Source organism: Boleophthalmus pectinirostris, unplaced genomic scaffold, assembly GCF_026225935.1.
Source record: "Boleophthalmus pectinirostris isolate CB_2022bp ecotype Guang Dong unplaced genomic scaffold, ASM2622593v1 HiC_scaffold_3, whole genome shotgun sequence".
Classification (NCBI taxonomy): Eukaryota; Metazoa; Chordata; class Actinopteri; order Gobiiformes; family Gobiidae; genus Boleophthalmus; species Boleophthalmus pectinirostris.
In genome coordinates this window covers 26,476,044-26,494,261 of record NW_026571299.1, presented here as the reverse complement: position 1 = coordinate 26,494,261, position 18,218 = coordinate 26,476,044, and the positions used below count along the sequence as shown (strand labels likewise).

General features: G+C 39.5%; 1 protein-coding gene across 1 annotated transcript; it reads right to left on the bottom strand.

The window, feature by feature from the left end:
* Positions 1-13,835: 13,835 nt before the first annotated feature.
* il10 (interleukin 10) lies at positions 13,836-16,976 on the bottom strand. Its single transcript, XM_020936977.2, has 5 exons — positions 16,680-16,976; positions 16,541-16,600; positions 15,828-15,992; positions 14,901-14,963; positions 13,836-14,437 (listed from the first exon to the last, which is right to left on the bottom strand). The coding sequence occupies exons 1-5, from the start codon at positions 16,851-16,853 to the stop codon at positions 14,306-14,308; spliced, it is 594 nt and encodes a 197-aa protein (XP_020792636.2). The 5' UTR covers positions 16,854-16,976; the 3' UTR covers positions 13,836-14,305.
* Between the last annotated feature and the right edge of the window lie 1,242 nt (positions 16,977-18,218).

Genomic DNA, 18,218 nt, shown 5'->3' with positions numbered 1-18,218 from the left:
CACTCCGTCCGTCATGTTGAATTAGTGTTTATTGCCACCGACCAAAATAATTCCCAGCATGCAACATGTGCTTTTGTCAACAATGAAACTCGTCTATAGCATTGAACTGATCCTGCATTTTTTCCTGCAACAATTATAGAAAAGATCCATATTTGAAATTCATAGCATGTGTACTAGAGATGCGCGGATTGTGGTTTAGTCCTGGTTCAGTCCGGAGGCGCAAATAATGAAGAAATTTTTTTTTTTTTTTTAGTTTTCTTATTTTTGGTTTTATATTGAAAAACAATGTTCTTCTTTTGCCGCATTTTTCACTTTGACTTTGATTTTACTACGACTTCATTCTCGTAACATTATAACTTTATTCTCATAATATTACGACTTTATTTTAACTTCGACTTTATTCTTGTAAAATTACGACTTTTTCTGGCTTCAGCTTTATTTTCATAATATTATGACTTTAATGTCGAAATGTTACGACTTTATTCTCGTAGCGCCAGCATAATTATTATTATTATTTTTTTATCTGACCCTTATACTCCGTCGTACGGTGAGGTTCCGAACAGGGAGTTAAACCCTGAGCAACGAGCGTTTTGTTATGGACAATTAAGAATGCGAACATGCACGTTGAGCGAATTTTGGAATGAATGAGCTATAGAGTTTGCATTTTTATCGAGGCTCCTTAGTTTGTTTGCTATTTGATTGTTCTAAAATCTAAAATCAATCGGCGGATGGCGGGCGGTTTTGAAAATTGGTCAAAACCTTGGGTGCAAATGGATAGCGGGCAGATGATTAGTTTTGTGTCGCGGTTGCGGATGAAAAAATAGCCCATCCGTGCATCTCTAATGTGTACTAAAGAGACCAAAGAGATAGATATTTGCAACACTTTTAACTACAATATGCTACTTTTCTTATTGTGCCTCTCTATGAAGTGACACTGGGGGACTGCATGTATGTCTATGGCAGGATGTTCAGCGCTTACTAGGGGTGTAATGATATCCAAGTTTCATAAAACGATATCGTCATGGTATAAACCTCATGGTACGATATTTATTGGGATATTGTGGGAAAGCTCATGGTATGGTGTGGAGGCTCACGATTAGGGATGTAACAATATCCAAATTTCTCGGTACAATATTTTCATGATATACAACTCACGGTATTTATTGTGATATTTTGTGGATGCTGACAAAACTGTTAATATGCAACTTTTTCCACTTAAAATGCCTTGACAAGACTTAAAGGTTGTATGGAGGATTTTTTTTTTGTTTTTTTTGTTTCAAGTTGTCAATGATAGCATTATAGAGGTGCAGTAGCCTTGTAATTATGATGACAAAAAAAAAGAGAATAAAAATTCATCAACTCTGGACGTGGTGGGGCTAAACATTTGCCAATAGATAACGACACTGCCTCGTTATCTGTTAGCTGACAGGCTGTCAATCAATCTCCCTACGTTTCTAGTGTAACTGACTTGCCTGCGCGCCGCCGGTACATGGTTTACGTACGCCTGTCACGCAGTCCACAGACGCAAGACGCACAGACGCTGTTTACTCCACCAACGCAACAGTTCTTAGCGGCTTTTTTTGACCTATATATCTTCCTCGCAGTTAGCACAAAGTTTGTTGCAATGGCAGACAAGAATCCAGGAGCAGTTCGCCGTAAAAGAAAGTCCGTTTTTGAGGTCGCTGAAAGAAGAAGACAAGGGGAAAAGCAGCGAAGCCAAACTAAGGTGATTCTTGAAGATTCATTCCAGCGATGGCGCGACTGAAGCAGACGCAGGGTCTAAAGACTGACGCATTGGTCGCCAAATTACTCCTGGACAGGTCACTTCTGCTTATTATGAAAACGTACTTTATTTCCAAGAGCTAGACAAACGTTTTTCAGGACACGAAAGCGATATCCTATGTCTGAAAACGTAATTTTCAAGGCAAAGAAAGAGTCCGCTTGCTGCTGCGTGTTGTAGCTAGTTCATTCGCACTGAATCTCCGCGCAACCTTCTCTGCACCCCTTTCCTGCTCCTCTCCCCGCTGCCCGTTCCGCTCTTCCCCCTGCTCCTCACTTCTCCGGGCACGGAATCTCCGCGCACCGCTCCCCTCTCCTCTCCCTGCTCCCTGCTCCGCTCTTCTCCCTGCTCCTCACTTCTCGTCCGCGAACGGAATGTCTGCACACCCGCTCCCCCCGCTCCTAACTTCTCCGCCTTGCCTAACCAACACTGTAGTTAGTTGTTTACAAGTCATGTGCAGCTCACCGGCTGTAAACAAACCTGTTTCTGGCGTAAAGAGGAGGCGGGAGGAGGCGTTTCTACGTAGGGAGCTGTAGGGGAGGGGGGGTGGTTTCACGCATGCGCAACATTTGAAAAAGGACAAACAGTCGCTGGATTTCTCGTTCCTTGGAAAATCCTCTATACAACCTTTAATCCAAAAAACTTTGATTTAAAAGTGCTTAAAACTGTTATTTCTTCTTGTAGTCTACACTGAAATGAAGCACAGAATCATGGTCTATCTAGTGTTTTTTTAGCTATTGCTGCATCATAGCTCTTAATTTATAGCCTGATTCATCAGCCAGTTTCACTTCATGGAAACTGTCTGACCTCGCAGTGTTCCCAAATCCTGTAGGAAGAAGGGCAATAACGTCTTTCCCCTTGATAAAATTCACCAAACATTCTCTTTGTTCTGCCTTTAAATCCTCAATCTCAGGAATCGTTGCCAACACAGAATGTATGGCCCGAACTCGCACATCAGGGTTTTTGCGAACTGTCTAGTGTATTCGAATTCCTGACCTATGCGCTAGAGACAAATGAAATTGAGGGGGGCACTAGATGGTGCCAGCCTGGCTACTTAATTTAACACTAATCCAATTGAAAACGGCTCCAGAAACGGAACGATCTGGTGCTGCCAGTTCCTATGAATTCATCTGAGTTCAGACCTGATCTGGCACCGTGTGGACGCCTGAAAACACTGATACGCTGATGTAGGTCTATGCACTGTGAAGAAATTCACAGCCAAAACGGTAAGAGACTAGAATATATATAATAATATATATGTCCATTCATATATATGGTCTATGCATACAACCTGCAGATGTATAATCTGAAAAGTTTAACACGAACCATCTCCAACAAGATAGAAGCACAGAACAGACTCACCATCAGCAGAACACCCCTCTGTCACAGAAAGAACATTTATATTCCACTGAGTCATGTCCTTTAGTCCGACAGAAGCTGAACCACATCAGCGCACAATAGCGAGCTGTTTTTTGAGCCTTAGTTCAGTTAGTTAAGTTTAGTTTCTGTAAAACGCAAATATGCTCAAAGCTGTGTGGATAGGGAAGGCTTGGACACAGAAACGACGTGTCTGGACGCAAATAGTTTCCGATACGGTGATACGACTATACACAGATTTGTTTCAGTGTAAACATAGTCTCAGACAGAGCAGTGCCTCCAGTTAGCATCACCTCCCAGAGAATGTTGATGACATCAGCAGAAAGTATCTCATACGTTCTTGTGTTTGTCTGTCACATGTGCTGTGCTTTATGTCTTAAAGGGCCCATATTACTATGATTTATCTATTATTATATACTTATTATTTATCTAGGATTATTCATATTTATTCATGATTATTACTCTTATCTGGTCTATGTTCTAATGTTGTTTCCTCATCACAAACAGACCTGGAGTTGTGTTTTGTTTCATTCACACATGTTTAACACACAAACCCTGCACATTTAGGCTGAGTTCTTCTCTCAAACAGAAAACACTCCACCTTATGATGTCATGTGGTAATACAGAAAGTGCTCAACTGTGTTTTTAAACTCCATACACCTTCACTAAAATCATTTGGACAATTTCACCTCTGGAATTGTCAATCTCCACTGAACCTAAGGTAAAAGGAGCTGTTCACTTGAAAACTACATGACATCACAAGGTGGACCATGTGTGAATGAAACAAAACACAACTCCATGAATGTTTTTGATGAGGTAACATTATATCAAGAGTCATTTTGAGTAATATAGGATCTTTAATTAAAAAAAAGAATGAAACTACTGTCCCTCCCCCCTCCCCCTGATACAGTAGCAGACGTGCGCCACTGGTCCTCTGGTTTCGTTTTGATCTCAGACTGAAGCGTGAGCGCCCGCATGCTTCCTCTGTACAGCCACATCACAGAGGCCCAAGCGAGCAAGAGCACCCAAGGGTTCCTCTTTTACAGGTATTCTGCAAGTGTTTCCCAAAAAGGGGTACAGGGACCCTCTCTTTAACCCAACTTAAAGCACGCACAGTGGAGCTCAACAGTGTCGCCTACTTCCAAGTCTGCTCTGTTTCTGAAGTCAATTTTCCATCACTTTTTTAATAGACTTTTTGAAATTTTGAATAACAAGATAAAAATAAAAGTATTAAAAATATATTATTTTAATTGTGTCCTTACTGTGAGCAGGCTTGTATCTTCACAAACCTGACTCTACTAAACTATTTGGCCTAGGCCTTCATCTGCCGTAGTCTCCATGGAAATGTTGTTCCTTTGGCTCTAATATTCCATAGTATGGCATAAAACTCTCTAGTATGGTTTTAAATTTCTATTTCCATGGAAACATGTAGATGTACATGCAACCTCCAGAAAGTTCCAGACTGCACCTTTAACTAATGGCAGTAGCCTGCAGTTGGCCGTGTTGTGGTGTTGGGGGCTGGGCACTGGAGGAAGCGACAAGGCAAACTAAAAGAAACATAGAAGAACTGAGAAAGACTATCTTTGGCACGATTAGCTTCTTGTGCTAGCTCAGCATTTTTACCGTAAGGGACATGTAGGGTCAAAAGCTTAAAAGAGGAAGTTCATAATGCCAGTGCTTTCACAATTACATGTACCATGCGTGTGCAAGCATTTTATTGTGAAACGTTGGTTTGTCACTGAAAAGTCAATGGCAGGTGCACGAGTCACAGGAAATAGTAGGAAATATCCTGACATGAGTCACTCAAGGACCCCACGCACACTTCACACCAACTGAACCAACTGGGCATCTCCAGAGTTAGATTCATATGCACTTCTACAGTTTGACTTCTTAAAATTGTGAGTCAACTGCCATGTCACCGGCATGATTCCATGAAAATATAGTTTAAACCACACTGTGGAACATTTAGGCCAACTCAGTGCCACATGACTCCAGAGTCGCCTTTAGCCTGGCGAGGTACTTCCGGTGGCTGTGGGCCAAGTGGGCAGTTGGGCATGTGCAGTAGTGTCTTTTCTCCCGTGGACACATGGGAATGCACGTGAACACACGCACAGAGAGCGGTCTCGTATCACGTGATCGCTTTGAGTGATCAGAGCGAGAGGAGCCAGAGCGGATGAATATAAAGCATTTTTTAAGTCAACTGAAGGATTTTGAACTGAGTTGAAATAGTGATACTCACTGGTACTTCAGTTTATGATCTAAAAACAGGTCAAAATCACCACAAAATCCAACATTTTTGAAAGTTGTAGGTGCCCTGTCAGCTGAAAACAAGAAGTTTGTGATTACATTGTGCTCTATGAGAAAAACCCTTTCTCGACCCGGGGGTATATTTTCACTGAAGTACCAGTGAGGATCACTACTTCAACTGGAGGCAGCTACAAGCAGCAACACCCTCCAGTTATTTGAATAGATCCTTGGATGAACACAACCAAAATGAACACTGCCTTTGAACGCTGCACACGCAGTGTCTGTGCCATCACTAGGCAGAAATATAGCTCTGATCTGTGGAGTGGCGACACAATAAACACACTTGGTTTAGAATTAATAAAAACAACTGTTATCGAGAGATGAAGATAATATGAATGGAAAATTCATAAGATGAATGCCATATTGTGGAATATTTGAGGGTGCTAACATGCTATTGCATCATGTGAATAGTCACTTGGTTAGCGTGCTCTGTCAACTCATCCCACTCCTGAGCTTTTACTAAGAAACAATGACTGCACACCACACTGACAAGTCATCCCTACTGAGCAGCCTTAAACCTGTAGGATGTTATTACTACTATTACTACTACAGCTGCTACTAATACTGTGACTATTCCCACCACCACCACCGCAGTACTTGTGCTATGACTGTCAGCAGCAGGTACTTCTATAGTAATGCTAATTTTACTGTGTACTGCCATATTGTGAACTGACTCACGTCCTTCTGTTTTCAAGCTAAGCGCTCTGCAAAGGCCTGGCCAAATGCAAAGTCGAAGATAGACATGACATTTGACCGAGAGTCTAGTCCTACTGCTGAATGAACTATTTGAATGGAATCTGTGAACCTTATACTTTAAAAGCTTTATTTTATGTATTTTTTTTTTATTAAGGCAAACAAATGTCAGCTTTCAGAAAAGTTGCAGTGCATCTTTAAAGGAAATATCATGTCACTCATGTATTGTATGTGTAGTAGTTTTGTAGTAGTTCTCAGACTGGATTTTATTCAGTTTGTATCCAATCTATTGTATATCCTATATTATGTAACAATAATAATAATAATAATTCTAATAATTCAGGTTCTATATTACTAAAAATCGACTCTTGTGAGGGTTTATGCCATGTTAGAATACTGTTACCTTCTCAAAAACATACTTAGAGTTGTGTTATGGTATATGTTATTATTTTTCCATCTACATCTCCAGAATTCAAAATGCACTTTTCCACCTTGTGAGGTGTTCAAGTTAACAGCCACATTTACTTTTTTGGTCAGTAGAAATCGGCAATTCTGGAGCTGAAATCATCAAAATGATATAATATGTAATTTGGATCCTTTAATACTTCATAAAGACTTACAAAACATACAAAAATACAAAAGGTAACACATTGTGATTGTTCAACATGTGGTTTTCAATAGATCGGTCTTGAATATATTTTAATACTTTTTGCTATTTTGCTGCTACTTTTCTGGTGGAAAAATAAAATGCTTTTATTTCTTGCAAGACAGAATGCAAGTAATTGAGGAAATACAATTATAGTAACAACACTTTAGGCATTATACTAGTTCAATATTTTTTTTTCAGAAAGTCAAACCCATACATTTATATAGATGAGAACCCAAAATTCAGTGTCTCAGAAAATTTGAATATTACATAAGATCAATTTTTACAAAAGGATATTTTAAACAGACATGTCAGGCTTCTGGTTGGGCCTCCTTTGGCATGAATTACTGCATCAATGTGCCGTAACATGGAGACGATCACCCTGTGGCACTGCTCAGGTTGCTTGCTTGGTAGCGGTCTTCAGATTATTTGCATCACTGGCTCTGGTGTCTCTCACCTCCTCTTGACAAGATCCCACAGATTCTCTATTAGGTTCAGGTCAGGAGAGTTTGCAGCCCATTCAAGCACAGTAACACCAGAGTCTTTTGGTTCCTTTGGCTGTGTGGGCAGGTGCCAAGTCCTGCTGGAACCATAAAGTTTATCAGCAGAAGGAAGTGTGAAGTGCTCTAAAATGTCCTGGAGGTGGCTGCGTTGACTGTGGACTTCAGAAAACACAGTGGACCAACATGAGCAGATGACTTGGCCCCAATCATTACTGACTGGACTTCAAGCAGCCTGGACTCAATGCCTCTCCACTTTTGCTCCACACTCTGGGACCTTAATTTCCAGATGACATGCAAAATAGACTTTCATCTTAAAAAAGGACTTTGGACCATTGAGCAACAGTCCAGTTCTTTTTCTCCACAGTCTACATAAGACTCTTCTGACATCGTCTCATGTCCCTTAGAGGCTTCGTCTGTGCGGAGTGGCTCTTGATGCACTGACTCCAGCGCTTTTTTTGTAAGAAAAGCGCTCAATAAATAAAGTTTGATTGATTGATTTTATTTATTATTTATTTATTTATTTATTTTGCACATATAACATGACAATAAAAAGAAACACATTAGATAAAAAAGTAGGTGCCGGAAGAGGCAAAAAACCCAATAGAGTTTATGTTCACCTTATGAATACATTAAAAATTTTACATAATCATTGTGCATAAAAAATATGTATATATATATATATATATATATATATATATATATATATAATATATATATATATATATATATATATATAAATGACATTTAAACACCATGGATTAAATTATTTTGATTCAATCATGGATTAAAACACAATGAAACATCCATAATTAAAAGATTATCAAACATTAGCATGAAATATTAAACATTTCCTCAAACTCTTTTTAAACAACGCCTCTGAACTGCCGTCACTAACCAGATGTGAAAACTGGCTCCAGAATTTACAGCCTTTGTATCGTAGCACAACTGAGCTCTTGATGTGACAAATTCTGGAACATGAACATTATGAATTTGTTTGTTGAGTTTTGTATCTATGAATCTCTGCATTGGCTTGACTCCAGCCTCAGTTCACTCTTTATGAAGCTCCTCCAAATTCTTGAATTGATTTTCCTTGAGCATCTTCTCAAAGCTGCAGTCGTCTCTTTTGCTGGTGCACCTTCTCCTAACACATTTTTTTCTTCCACTCAGGTTTTTATGAATCTGCTTGGATCCAGCACTTTGAACAACCAGCTTCTTTAGCAATGACCTTTGTGTCTTTCTGCTTGTGAAGGGTCAGTGAGTGTCTTCTGGACGCAGACTGAGAGACCATTTAAAGGCTCAGGAAATATTTGCAGATGTTTTGAGCTCATTAGCTGCTTCGAGTGTGACTGCATGCCTTTCCAATATTCACCTTTTTCACACCATTCTGATTTTCACACAGACACACAGAATTTTGGGTTTTCATTATGTGTAATAATTATCAAAATATCAAAAAAATAAAGGCTTGAAAGCTTCTCTCTGTTTCATACATGCAAATATTGACCTTTTCCATGATATTTACATTTTTAGATGGATTACTGATACTTTTACTTGTGCATTAAATGTAGTGTACATTTAACTTGGTGCAGTGAATTGTCTATAGGAAGTGCCCAGTCATCTCCAAACCAAGCTAACGTTATATGGTTATACGCTACAGCGATTCTCACACTAAGATTTAATCTACACTACAACCCTGAAACTAGACACTCATTTGAACAAGTGTCAATACTAAAAAAAGTCACAGAACAGAAGTGAACCTTTACTGAATCACTTTAGACTGACTTTGAGCTCTATCAGTATACACCCGTGCACCACTATGGAACCTACCTGAGCGATTACACACATATAAAACCACATGGTAATAGAAAAGAACACTGTCAGTCAACTCTACAGAAGGTGTGTTGTCCGTTATTTGTATTCACATCGAGATTTATAGACAAAATAGTGATATAAAAACACCAGGATCATGTAGAGTGGGTTAATACAAACATTTCAAATTTCAAAATGAGGAGCCTAACATTAACAGTTACTGATAAAAGGGTGATGGTTTTTCAGTAGAAAGTGAATTGGAGCCAAAAATGAGTCCACGCTCCCTCCCTGTCGGAAATGTGACGCTAGTGCTTTATCTTTGTCCATCCATGTATTGTTCTGACTCAGATCACATCACAGCACTTCTGTTGGCCAATATTATTTAATACAGATGGGAGGCAGCTAAAAGGAATATTCATGTTAACTGCAGATTTCTGTTGTAATACAGCATGGGCTTGGGTCTAGCCAAGAACAGAAGTGATCAGGTTCCATATTTGGGAATTCATCTTTTCAATATTTCATGGCAAAGTACAATGTAATCAATAGGGAAATCTGGCTTTGGCCCATCTGGAAGCACAATATCATCACATTTTAGAATCTGAAAACCACAAATACAGTCTATGCTAACAACCCTAAAACCATGTGACACTGGTCGATGGGCGGCCGCATGCGGGGCCCTGGGGGGGCACCCGCACCCAGCATGGGGGCGTGGGTGTGGCTTGGCCGGCTCCCACTTGAGTGGGGATCTGAGGCAAAACTCCAACACACACTTAACAAATTAAAGTAGCAATAATACAGGTCAACAGTAAATCATCCGCATAGCTTGTCTATCCCCCCGTGCACACACATACACTCAGTGTTGTGCATGAACGAGTTCAAAAGAACGCGTTCATTGAACAGGTTCATTTTTCAGTGAACTTTGAACTGAACGCAACACTTTTGTAAATCAAGAACTTGAACGTGAATTTGTTCAAATTATGTGTGATGAACGACGTACGTCACTGTTGGGGTTCAGTTAAATGTCGGAATTTGACGAGTGACGATCTGCTCGCACTTCACCTCGCGAAACCACAGCCGCGTGTCAACGCGAAGGCGACTCCACCGGCAGCTTTAGCGGAACGTACGGGCTCTTGTGTCTCTCAATCAGAAGTCAATCAAACTTGACTGGGCGCGTTTAGCTGCTTGTATTTACCTTCTGTACAGGCTGACCACGGCAAACGCAAGGATTTCAAAAGTAAATTTCAAAGCACTAATTAACAGTGTATGTGGATCTGGGCTCTTTCACATGATACACAACTGCCCAGGGAGCACAATGTGCTGATGGTAAATGCACAAATACAACAATAGATACATGCTCTCTGTGGATTTTGACGGGGATACGCGCCTACGCTCGTGTAGAGCGTCAAAAAATAGGATGGATCCTATTTTCTGAAATCTACACGCACAGGACGTGCTGCTCCGCGCGCGTATTATTTTACTTGGTACATATGTCAGTAACGCGCGTCACAATGCTTTTTTAACCTGGATTGAAATGGTGGGTTTTTCGTTTTTCTTCATACAAATTTACTAAAATCACCGCGATATCAGCAGCGGTGAAACACCGGAGGTGCGCCCGCGTAGACCGTGATCCTGAGCGAAAGGACCGACGCAGAAGTCCGCGCTCCACCGAGATAAACGCAGCTGACGCCCGATCGCACTCGGGGTTCCCTCAGGGGCGGTCCTAGATTCCAAGTTCTAGTCCAGGATTAGTCCTGGTTTGGTCCTGGTTTAGTCTTGGTTTAGTCCTGGTTTAGTCCTGGTTCAGTTCTGGTTTAGACCTGGTTTAGTCCTGGTTCAGTTCTGGTTCAATCCTGGTTTAGACCTGGTTCAATTCTGGTTCAGTCCTGGTTTAGTCTTGGTTTATTCCTGGTTTAGACCTGGTTCAGTCCTTGTTCAGTTCTGGTATAGACCTGGTTTAGTCCTGGTTTAGACCTGGTTCAGTTCTGGTTTAGTCCTGGTTTAGACCTGGTTTAGTCCTGGTTCAGTTCTGGTTTAGTCCTGGTTTAGTCCTGGTTCAGTTCTGGTTTAGACCTGGTTTAGTCCTGGTTCAATTCTGGTTCAGTCCTGGTTTAGTCTTGGTTTATTCCTGGTTTAGACCTGGTTTAGTCCTGGTTTAGACCTGGTTTAGTCCTGGTTTGGACCTGGTTCAGTTCTGGTTTAGTCCTGGTTTAGACCTGGTTTAGTCCTGGTTCAGTCCATATACGACGCAAAAGTTCAACATCTTAACAGTTCTTTTGGTGAGAGTAAATTAAAAGTGCTGCAATAGTCATGTAATGTTTTACATTTTAAATGCAGTAATATTGTAATGTAACAAATTACTTTAAAATGACAGTAACAAGTCATAAATAACACATTACAGTTTTAAAGTCACTTGTCCAACAGTGTATCTTGTAAAGTTGTTGTAAACTAGAAGTCAGTTTGAAAAATAAAAGCAGCCTTTCATTTACAGATCTCATCTAAATATAAAGTGAACTGAACTTTGAACTAGTTCAAAATTAAAATTGTGAACTATGAACGTGAACTATTCACTTTGAACAAGTGTGAACTGAACTTTGAACTAGTTCATGAAAAGTGTGAACTTGCACAACACTGCATACACTCACACACGCGCATATGCACACACACAGACACACACATAAGGTTCACACTGTCACCAACCCTTGTCATCTTTGTCCCTATTTGTATGTAATCTTCAATCGTAATGTCTGTCTTGTATCATGACCTTCGCTGTCAGTTGTTGTCTAATGTGTCTTACTGTTAGTTTGTTATGTCTGATGAGGAGAGACTGAAGTATTTGTTTAAATGTAATGTTTTTAAGTTGGCTCAGTTTGTGCTGAAAGCCTGGGACCTCTGTAAGAGGACACTTTATGTTTGATGTGTGATCTGTCTGCTTATTGTTTTATGTGTCTTATAAGCCCATGCAGGCTGGGAACCAACTAAATGGTGCATGACACTAAATAAGTAAAATAAACTAAACTAAACTGTATGTTGTTTGACTCCTATTTGTTGTAATCTATGTAGTTTGCAAATAAAATTAAAAAAAAAAAAAAAAAAAAAAACAAGTGACATTTTTTGGCCAACAAGCCACCCTGGTCACTCTGTACACCTGGAGCGAGCGGCAAAACAGAGACAGAGGGACAGAGAGATATTTTATTGATCCTGAAGGAAATTCAAGTTTTGCTGCTGCAACATTTCCACTGCACTTCTTAGTCTAAATGTGTCTCAGTCAACTCTCAGGAGAGTTTAACAGGAGGACTGGTCAGGGAGGGTCAGCAGATCTGTGTCAGAGCAGTTTGATGAGAGAAAGAACCCTCTGGACAAAAGTGTCCCTCAGTGTGCTGCAACGTTACATCAGAAAAGGCAGAAACAAAAAGGGGAAAGGTGAACGGTCCAAAGCACACATTCACACATGTCTGAGTAATCCTTTATTATTCTGTCTAAAATTCTCTGTTCCACTTTGTGATGTCATGAAGCAGTAGTTAACAAGTTGACAGCTCCTTTTACCTTTTGATGAGTAGATGTTAGCAGTTCCAGGACTGAAATCATCCAAATGACAACAGTGCACACAAAACACAGTGGAGCACTTCCTGTATTACCACACGACATCACAATGTGGAATTGAGTGTTTGTAGTTTCAGAGAAAACAAAACACAACTCCAGGTCTGTTTATGATGAGGATTATAACATAGATCAGAAAATAGAATAATTCTCTTGTGTCCTAAAGTGTGATTTAAAGTAACAGTAGAAGTAGTCGTGGTGCTAGCTGTGTGAAGACTGACCCTGTTTTACCGTCAGAGTACATGAGCCTTGCTGGTAAATGTACTAGTACTTCACTAGTGGTACATGCAGTAGTGCTGGTAAGCGCACTGTGTGAGAGTATGTGGGCCTTAGTTGAGGTTAGTGGTGAACGGCTCTCTCTCATGTCACTGCTCAGATGGGAACTTCTTATTGCAACATCTAAACTGTGGTTCACTTTATTTAAGGTTATCTAATCTTGAAAGTAAAATAGTTTTAGGTGATAGTGCATGCTGAGGGTGAAGTTAAAGTCATGATCAAACTTAGATGATCATGTATCAAAAATAAGTCAAACACTACATGACCCATATGAGACTATTTTCTGATCTGTTATGTTTCCTCCTGACATAACTGGAGTTGTGTTTTGTTCCACAGGCTTTACTAACCCAGACATTCACCATAAGTCAAACCCTCACCAAGACTAGCGCAAGATCTGGAGTCCCACTGCTCCTGCTGACACTGAAGGATGGGTCAAATGCACAAGACAAATGTCCCTGAGTTGACAATAAAGTATGTCTTTATATTAAGTGTGGAAATAGCAGAAAGCAGCAGTAGTAGTATTGGTAGCAGTAATGGTAGTAGTAATGATAGTAGTAGTAGTGGTAGTAGTAGTGATAGTAGTAGTAGTAGTAGTAGTAGTAGTAGTAGTAGTATAGTAGTAGTAGTAGCAGTAGTAATAGTAGTAGTAGCAGTAGTAGTAGTAGCAGTAGTAGTAGCAGTAGTAGCAGTAGTAATAATAGTAGTAGCAGTAATAATAGTAGTAGTAGCAGTAGTAGTAGTAGAAGTAGTAGTAGTAATAGCAGAAGAAGACGTACTTTTTTACTTGATTTCCAGTGATCCCATAATTATGATGCATAAAGCATTTAAATGAAATAATAATAAAACTGTATTAAAAAATAAGTTCTTTATTCATAAAAATAAATTACATAAATACAAAAATACATATTTATTGTCCAGTGCAGTTCAATAAATAAAGCAAGTTAGATCATCTGAAATAGTAATTGTCTATAAGACAAAGAGGTTTAAGTCTCCAGCTGGATCCATGTTTCCCACAGGGAGCAATGGAGTTTAGCAGGAATTCTCACTGTCCAAGAGACACAATGAGCGGAGTGGACGTCATGAGGTCTGTTCAGGTAGAAGATGTTTATGCTCGATGCTAGTTCTTTGTGTTCACCCTGAGGAGGTCTACGCGCGGTTAGATGTTCTTATAAAGTTCTATCATGTAACATTCCAAACAGTGGGTGCAGATGTTGAGAGGAGTCGTGTGGTGTTAAAGTGACTTCTGGAGCCCAGACAGTTCATTCTACACAGGTTGGAGAGTGGCTGGGCTGGGGTCACAAGGTCACTGGGTCAGAGGTTTCAAGAGGAGGAGGAGGAGGAGGAGGAGGAGGAGGCTCCAGGGCGGCGTCTGTTAGAGGCCAGGTACCTCTCGATGTAGTTGAACAGAACATCTAACTCTCCCATTGCTTTAAACAGTCCTTTGCGCTCCATCTGTGAAAAAAAAAAAAAAAAAAAAAAAAAAACCTCATTAAGTCTACCTTTATAAAACACACAGTTATATCTGAACATTCTACCTGTGCTATCAAAAGAAACCGCTATCAGGATAACAGTTCATAATAATTTTGAACAGAATGATAATTTTGACTACTTTTGACTAGTTACACACTGGACTTAAATTATTTGCCCTAAACATCTTTATCTTAATCTCATCAAAACTGTCACTAACCTGGGACTAAACCTGAACTAAACCAGGACTAAACCAGGACTAGAGCAGGACCAAATCGAGTCTAAACCAGGACCATTCTAACCAAGACCAAACCAAAATACAGTGGTCCAAAATACTCAAATCAAAGCTGGGGTCATACTTTTACAAACTGGGACCAAACCAGAACCCTGGACTAAACCTGGACTAAGTTTGTATGTAGCAGCCAGTTTGAATATAACAAAAACTCACCTGTGTGTAACTGGAGTTGAGGCTGTTAATGTCAAACGGCTTCTTGCATGAAAAATAATTTCTCTGCGACAAAGAAAGAAAAGGAAAGTGAGCCAACGTCACAATAAGTTCAGGTTTAAACACAAGCGTAACTTTTGCACTTCCGCATTGAGTCTTGTGCAAGGCCTGGTGACGCACTGAAGACGCTATCATGTGACGTAGTTTTATCTGCCTGCCTATGGAATGGAGAGAGACTATTGCGTGGGATTGTTTTGAAATAAACTGCAAACAAAAATCGTGACTAAAATGATTTGGTGTTAGATTGTGGTTTACCTATAAGGGGAAAATAACATAACAATTTGGAGTGAGTCATTTCTTTCTAAATATTGCTCATTTGAATGTTATTATTTAAGATGTGCTGTGCCACCTACTATCTCGCTATTTTCTATCTTGCATTACTTCAGTTACAGTTGTTTTATTGCTTATAAATACATTGAAAATGAATGCATGCTTATGGTGAGCAGGGTTGTCTCTCCACAGATCTAAACAGTAACTTAGCCTGGTGGGGTCACTTGCTTATCTCCACAGAAATGGATAGGTTTAATGTCAGGTTTTGAAATATTTCAGGCAAAGCAATAACATTTCCATGGAGACAAGCAGGTGATGACCATCTGCCAGAAAAGTTACAATTTGTGCAGCTTTAATTATTCAAAATTATTCTTATTTTTCCTGTTTCCATTTTGTGATGGTGTTCAAATTAACTTCAGATTCAAATTAACTTATTTTTGTTGCTGTTGATCTTTACATTTTCAAGGGTAGTCTCAGTACATACATGATACTTCTAAAACTGTATTCAGAATGCATTTTTACTCCTCAATACAACAATATAATAATGCATTTCATGTATTTTTCCACGTAACATGGTATAAACAATGATAGGTTACTTACACATTGGGTCACTTCGCGTTTCAGCTCGTCAAAGATCAGCTGTATAGACTCCATATAGGGCCGTAGCGATTTGGTGCCCTCCGTGACTCCGGCGAGCGCACTGGGCAGCACCGTGCGGAGGTAAAAGCTCAGAATATCGTCCATGGCATGGCACGCGTACGGAGTCTGGAAGAAAGAATTAAAAACAATCAATACATGACGCCGTGTTTCGACAGTCAGTGCAAAAAAAAAAAAGCGCTGTGCAACATTTGGTGTGCGATAAAGGTCAAATTACAACGAATTTAGAACTTGAAATAAATGAATTGATTTTCACGCTTTTTACGCATGACTCAAGATTTGACAAATTGAGCCATGTTAGTATTAACTTAACTTTATCACAATTCCAAGTATTTAATCAATCCTTTCCATGTATTTTCCCTGAAACTGGTGACAATTTTGGCTGCATCATTCATGTAAACATTAGAGGAACAAGGTTAAACTCGTGCGTAAAATCCCCCCAAATTACGCGCTACTTTGGCTTGAATGGAATGCAGCTTTATTTAGTCTATCCCAGTAAATAAGTTATAGATTTTTAGCAAATTAAATGTCTTGCACATTACAGAAGCGTGAATTTCTTGAGTCTGTTCCCTCATGCTACTCTAAAGCGCACAAATATGCAACTTGAGTCATCACTTTAAGGTTTTCATCCTACGTTGACAGATAGCATCACTTACACTGAACGAATTCTCCACGGAATCGCCGAGCAGCGCTGCGTCCAGGTCGTCATTGGCTTCCTGTGAAGAGAAAGAAGTTTTAATTGAAATGTAACCGGTGCGTAAAGGTTTGGAGAGCTTTGGCACGGCGCGCACTCACGTAATAGTCGCGGATCTGTGAGTAGTCCTCTCGCAGTTTCCTCAGTCTTAGAGGGAACCCCTCCACGAAGCGACAGCATCTGTTATTACAGGTGGGACTCCCTTGCCCTTGTCTCGCGAGAACCAGAAAGGCAGCGAGGAGACACGAGATGATGAGCAGCGGCCGAGGGTGCATCTTTACCGGTTGCAGGCTGAGTTAATCTCCCCCAAAATGGATAAAGTAGCTGGAAAGACGTAAGTAGTGGTTGGAATCTCGCAGAATGGACTATTTCAGGTCCGAAACTCTTTAGAAAACTGCACAATTCTGACATGTTTTATAGTGAATAGCCAGGGAGGAGTCTGCCTGGAAGTATTAACGGGGGATTCACACGCGCCCCTCCTCTGCCACACGAGAGGACAAATTGCGGCTAAATAATTTTGGTTTGGTTAATGGTTTGTAGTATCTGTTATTAATAACTCCATTCAACACTTAATATCCGTGAAACACTGCAAACATGCTTCCCTATGCAATAATTTTATGATATCAGTATCTGTCATTTTCCTATTGGCTATTATTTTAACATAACATTTACGTAAATTTTAGCCTAGTAGGATTTGTAGTTGTCATTTAATTGTGCAATAATAAGAAAATAATCTTTTTTTTTTTTCATATAGTTATAGATTTTGATCATGTTACTTGCCTTTGAGTAGTTTTAGTTTAGTTTTTAGTTCCCATTTTAAAGAATAACAAATGTTTATTATGATTATGATTATTATTATTATTATTGATTTATTTTTATTAATAGTCACATCTAAGTCAAATCAAACAACTTCCAGATATCATTTTATGTAATTTCTCTAATGTTATTATTGTTTTTAATTCACTATTTTTTTACATGTATGCAGAAATTGGCACTTTTTAAAATTGTTTACAAATATTTTTTCTACTGCTTACATACAAACATGTCATATTCAAAAGTGTAGTAGTAGTGTATTTGAATAATAATATTTGTGATTGCTTTTTGATTTGCTGACACTTTTTCGATTGATAAAACTTCACTCATTCAGAAAACATGACACATAAAAAGAGTCTTAGACTTAACCACTTCATTTCAGTTTTCAGTCTTCTTAATGCGTTGTCTTATTATCATAACATACCTGGAGTTTTGTTTTTTGTATTCTTTCTTTTAGACCAATATTAATGACGTTGTTGGCTAGAATTTCAACATTATCATTTTCGTGACATGTCGTGATGGTAATTGCTTATCATTGTCTATCAGGGTGTATTCATTTTAGTGTGACATTTCAGTTTTGAGGTGTATGTAGTGTGCTGGGGTCACTGCGTTCTCTCACTATGACGTGCTTTGTACCGGTAACCCGCCTGACAGTCTGTGCCCAGGAAAAATTTACTTTATTTGTTTAAAAGAAAGACAAGAGCATGGGGCAAAGGGGCGAAGGTGCTTTCCGTGAAAATACTGTGTTTTTCTCTTCCAGTGCAACCCAAGGACTGCCAAATATATGTGGGTGAATTGTCTTGCCCAAGAGCACAATAACAGTTTGT

Coding starts and splice junctions, on each gene's coding strand:
- il10 (XM_020936977.2), bottom strand. CDS start 16,853: ATGCACCCTCGGCCGCTGCTCATCATCTCGTGTCTCCTCGCTGCCTTT. Junction 16,601..16,679: donor CACAGATCCGCGACTATTAC/GTGAGTGCGCGC, acceptor TTCTCTTCACAG/GAAGCCAATGACGACCTGGA. Junction 14,964..15,827: donor AACGCGAAGTGACCCAATGT/GTAAGTAACCTA, acceptor TCTTTGTCGCAG/AGAAATTATTTTTCATGCAA.